Source organism: Botryllus schlosseri, chromosome 3, assembly GCF_051294905.1.
Source record: "Botryllus schlosseri isolate E-star chromosome 3, Bs_hap1, whole genome shotgun sequence".
Taxonomy (NCBI): Eukaryota; Metazoa; Chordata; class Ascidiacea; order Stolidobranchia; family Styelidae; genus Botryllus; species Botryllus schlosseri.
Genome location: NC_137238.1, coordinates 17067310 through 17072806, shown reverse-complemented (window position 1 = coordinate 17072806; position 5497 = coordinate 17067310). Strand labels below are relative to the sequence as shown.

The 5497-nt window shown below is 38.9% G+C and overlaps 1 protein-coding gene across 1 annotated transcript; it reads left to right on the top strand.

Annotated features, from left to right (window-relative positions):
* Window positions 1–210: 210 nt before the first annotated feature.
* LOC145435887 (serine/threonine-protein kinase STK11-like) lies at window positions 211–3902 on the top strand. Its single transcript, XM_080313152.1, has 3 exons — window positions 211–735; window positions 1584–1634; window positions 3353–3902. Exons 1-3 carry the CDS (start codon window positions 654–656, stop codon window positions 3769–3771), a joined length of 552 nt encoding a protein of 183 aa, XP_080169278.1. The 5' UTR covers window positions 211–653; the 3' UTR covers window positions 3772–3902.
* Window positions 3903–5497: the final 1595 nt, after the last annotated feature.

The following is a 5497-nucleotide window of genomic DNA, read 5'->3' as shown; positions in this document are numbered from 1 at the left end:
ATAACAAGTACATTGTCCTTAAAATATTAGACAGATACAGGGTAGTAGTGGTATCATGATTTGGAATGGTTTGCAGCCGGTGTATTATGCTTTTTACAGCATAACTAACTATTTCTGAGATATGAATGCGGACCGTATTCAAATCAATAGGATGTACGATATAGTCACTGCTAATCAATAGATTGATAGATGGTTGATACTGTCTCACGTTATCAGATTTAGTCTCTATCATCAATGGCATGCGCAGGACCACTTGAATCTACATCTTTTATAAGTCATTGCTACGTTTAAATCCGACCGATATAGGTGATTACGAATTGATTTAGGTCTATATAATGCTACCAGTCACAACCTTGAAGCTCCCCATTGGTGTGCTGCTAACCCGGTTTCTTGTTTACTGTTGCTGATTGTGCAACCTGTGAATTACCATTGAATTCATTTATTTCTACTCACCTTTATGCACTAATAAAGAAGCAAAGAACGTAGAAGCTCTGCGTGTGTACTTATGCAGTACATGCAACATTGTGAATATGGGTCATCGAAGTCAATATTGAACCTATTTGATATTGCCGAATTGGTAGATTTGACAGCATTACAAAATCTTTGGTTTGCTGATTCTAGAATACACTTTCCTCGAACGTTTAGCAATTAGTATGCCATTATTAGCAGCAATTATCGGTGGGACTCTCGGTGTGGTTGCTGCGGCGGCGGGTATAATTGGAGCTGTTATAACAAGTAAGCAGACTGGCGATTCAAATATCGCATATCATCGCTATGTTACTTGATAAATCGATCGAATAATTTGGTAAATTCTACTCGCATTTTTTCTCAATGAAATGTTCGGCTGAAGTTTCCGGCAAAATGAATTTTGCATCGATTTTTCACTTTCGAAATTCACAAGTTATTGCTATAGACTGCAGATTAACCAAACGTAGTCGGTTAAATGCATATTTTTCCGACTCGAATCCCGAATTACCTGTGCTTTACAACTATATTGCTGTGGTGTTGACTAAAAAAGACCATTTTCCGGTCCCACTTGCGAAAGACTCGTCCAAACATCCGCATCGTAATTTTCATGTCATTTATGCCGTATCTTGATTGTCCCTATCCGTTAGCCTGGCTCTCAAAGGAGGACATATTCCCAAAAAGGACATCATTCAGGCGTCCTCAGATGACATTTTCGAATTCCTCAAAAATTAGGAGAAATCCTCTTAGAGGAGGACATATGATCAGTGGTTCCCAACTTGTCGTACGCGTACCACTAGTGGCACGCGAGTAGAATATTTTTTTACGACCGAAAGAAGTTATAAGTTCAGTTGGGGCTGATTTTGAGTTTTGTTGAAGCTGTCGTCGTCGTAGGTATAAGGGCAACCAACCAATGATGGCATACGGTAAGGAGATCTAGTCGTAAAGCATTGGGATTCTTACCTAACCAAATTGCGTTTTAATATATTTGACCACAAGAATTCCAAATGGATCCACTTCAGAAATCATTGCGCCTTAAAATGTGCAGTTTATTTTCTGTTTCGCTGCCTTCGGCGGCAGTAGTGTACTATTATTGTCGTTTTCTTCATTTCTTGCAGGTATAGTCAGAGAAAACAGTCTCCTGGAGAGATTGGGCTTGGCCGGAAAACGTGAGTTCGTTCATTGGTACAATAAATAAATAGCAAGTAGAGACCAAGCAATCCTGTAAAGCAATACCATAAAGCAGGGGTTCTCAAACCGGTGTATATGTACGGTAGGGGATACGCGAGGAAATTTCACGGATTCACGAGCACCTTCATTTTTCTGACACTGTGGCAATTTTCTACAGCAGCGATTATAACGTTTATGCGACAACCGACGGAAATATTTAATATTAACATGTGCCTCAGTCAAGGCTTTCCTTAAACCAGCATGGTTTTACGTTGCTGTGAATGTCTGTTTCTCTGTTGCCGCGGCGAGGAGACATTTTACGTAGCCAATTATAGATTTCGAATTAGTTCTACCAGAGCCATTGCTATTTGATTATTATGAAGGATACTTGATTAACGCCGTTTTGATCTTCAGCGTTTCACTTATGTACGCCTACCATAAAAACCCGGCCATAGTTTATGGAACAGTCGATCGTTACTCGGTGGCGAATTTTCTGATTCTGCACCACGCCAGTTCCGAGTCACTGTCTTGGTAAAAGATTTGACCTGGTATGGTGAAGTCGTATCTAGCATTATCAAAAATGTGTGATCTTTAGCTCTTTTCCTTCAATCGTGAGCAGCAAGGTCTTTCAATCATGTGCAATGTGCATGATGAAAAACTAATTTCATACCGGACTTTCGGTTGGTCATAATTTTTTAGTGTGTCTTTTCGAAACAATTCCAAGCATAGATTTACTCCGACAAAGCATGAAAATAAATTAGTCTCTCATGGACCGTATCAGTGATATTTCCATAAATCATAACATAAGTCGTAACATCATTAAGTTCAGTTTTACGTTAGCAATGAACCCAAATTGAGATCTATTCTACGGTTTGTCGTAAACGTGTTTCATCTTTATAAAGTCCTTAATGTAGATGGGTAGATTGTCAAGCATGATATATGTGAGAATACCTATTGCGTCGTTTTGCGTCAGCTATTAATTCTCGAGCACTCTTGGCCTTAAGGGATTAGCTGATTGAACATACTTTCTAATTTCATATAATATGGCTCATATCATCGTTGAAGCAGTTTTATGTCGGGACGAGTCACGAATTGACTTGAAAGACTCCATAACACTTTTTCACGACTTGACGCGAGTCACTCGACTGTAATGGGATTTCGCCTTTCAATGAAATGAGATGGATTGAGCTCCAAGAGTAATTCCAATTCAATTCCAATCAAGAATTCATTGTCGACTAAATCGCTATATCCATTTTCACGACAAGCTTGGGTGACCTGTGAGAGCGACATGTCATTCGACGATTTTGCAGCCTAGTGTTACTGAACCTCCAATGCAATGCAACAAACACACTGGTCGGAGAAGATGCGATTAGGTATTATATTCTGGTAGAATAGTATAATAATATTTCTACACTGTGTACTCTTACACGAGATTGAATAAACAACCTAGAAACCCCCTTGAATTGTTCTGAACAGCCGCTATTCGGCTGTCGGCGACATCATTACGTTAGTAAGTGATATTAACAAGATATGTTTTCAAAGAGAGAAGTGACGCGATTCAATCTTTATTTACTGAACAAACAATTCGTAAGTTGACAATGACTCAGAATTATTTGTCAACCTTTCAAAACGATCCTTCAAGTCATTTACATAAACCCCCCTCCCATTTTCTTTGGTTGAAAGCTATGTAGGCCTACTCGTGGATTTTGTTTTACAGCTGTCCTGTGGCTTAAGCATAAAAGGTTTCTGGTGTCAATGCACGAGGATGAAGTATTGAATGAAAAAAAATCAATTAGAGAAGGAAGAGAGCTTCTACCAGAAAATTTGTTCCGGAAAGTAGCTGTGAAAATCATTGGGAAATCGGATCGTGCTGATGCAGAGCTCGCTATTCTGAAAACCCATAGGCACAAAAATATAGTGGAATACATTGATTTTGAGGAGATCGAGGTGGATGGATTGGGTCCGCATTTGTATATCATTATGGAGCGGCGTGAATATAGTCTCAGAAGGTACATGAAAGATTGGGAACAAATGGCAATGCCAATTGAAATTTTCCACTCTATATCAGCGCAGCTACTTACTGGACTTGGTTACATTCATGCAAAAGGGCTCATTCACGGAGATATTAACCGATAGATAATATTCTTGTGACGAAGGACAAAGAATTCAAGTTTCACAAATTTGGAATAGCGAAAGAGTTCCCTCATGCCACAGACACGAGTCGCGACACTGTGTCAGATGGCTATCGTCCACAAGAGTCATATAAATCAGGTGTCGAATTGAAGAAAGCGGCAGATATCTTTTCATTGGGTATCATCCTCACACAGATTATTAGCAGAGGCAAGCATCCATTCGGAGCCGATCCAGACGACTGGAGTTATCATATCAGAAAGGACAAAAACCTCGATTTTTCACACGTGGATTTTCCGACTCCAGAAAGAGATATTCTGATCCCACTACTTACCAAGATGCTCTCATGGAATCCTGATAATCGACCATGCATTGACTATATTCAAGAAGATGAGTTATTCAACGCAACTTGTGGTGAGTAATGTGTGCGGCAACACGAAATGCATGATGATATAAATAATACCTGCGGCAATATTATATAAAACTTGTAATACAATCTCAACGAACATAAGTTATCATTCCAAACCGTGGTATATAATGCGCGCATCAATATGAATTGTGCGATGATATTAGACCCAGCAATTTCATACAAAACTCCTGTAATATAATTCGCTTGACTCCGAGGTCTTTTGCGTAATTACCAACACATCACTGTGTACATGCCATGCAAATATATAATTTAGTGGAGCGGCAAGAGGAAAGCAGGAAGAAAACATTCATTTTAATGGCTACCCCCTTTATCACACTAGCGGTACGGCGCGGATGTGCGGTTCTGCGATATGCACTAAAATCATATGTCCTGACCTTTCACTATTCTTATCATGACGATGGCCAAAAGGTTCACAGAGAATGGAAATAACATTTGACGAGTTCACTATTCTGGCTGTTAACATCGCCAAAATGACGCCTAAATAACACAATTATGTTAAAGTTGTATAGTAGTGCATGTTCTGTAAAAACAAAGCTGGCCGATACCGTTTTCACAAATCGGCATAGTCTGGGGAGTTATTGATGCCAATCATAGACATTATTTTTCTTTATGATCGATGTGCTTCTTTCAGGTTTTCGGTGACTTATGGGGTAGTGATTTACTTCTAGAATACACCGGGGAGTCCATTTGTGGCTACATAAACCCGCGGAACACGGCTGATGGTCATTTTCGTCGTAATCGTTACTTCCGGGAACACGGCGAGTACTCTACCGGTCGCGAAAGCCACGTGAAATGGGATTGAATGCACCAAAGATGAGAGATTAACGATATTGAATCAGAATTCAATTCTACGTATATGATTTTAAAATTCAATATTTAATTCTAAACTATCACATCCTATACCCGTGTAACTGTGATATATCTTTAATAAAATGCGTTGATATTAGCCTCTAAAGTATATATATATAACAATTATTATACTTCATTGACTTGATGAGTGTTATATTATAGGAAGGAATAACAAGACGTCTAGTTTCATAGATGACTTGCAAAAGGCTGAAGAGAGTTTAAAAGTTCAGGGTTTTCGAAGTGATTCGAGAAGTGAATGTCCTCATTTTTACGAGTGAATTTATATTTGATTTGGTATATGCGGTATGGTTATAACTTTCTGAATTCCGAAACACTACGGACGCTTGAAAGGTCGTGAGAGAGGATTCAATATTTATTACATCATAACAGCGCACTCTTAGGAGGAATGTTTTCCTAACAATAATCGGATATTCCTTACAAGTAGACTCTAAA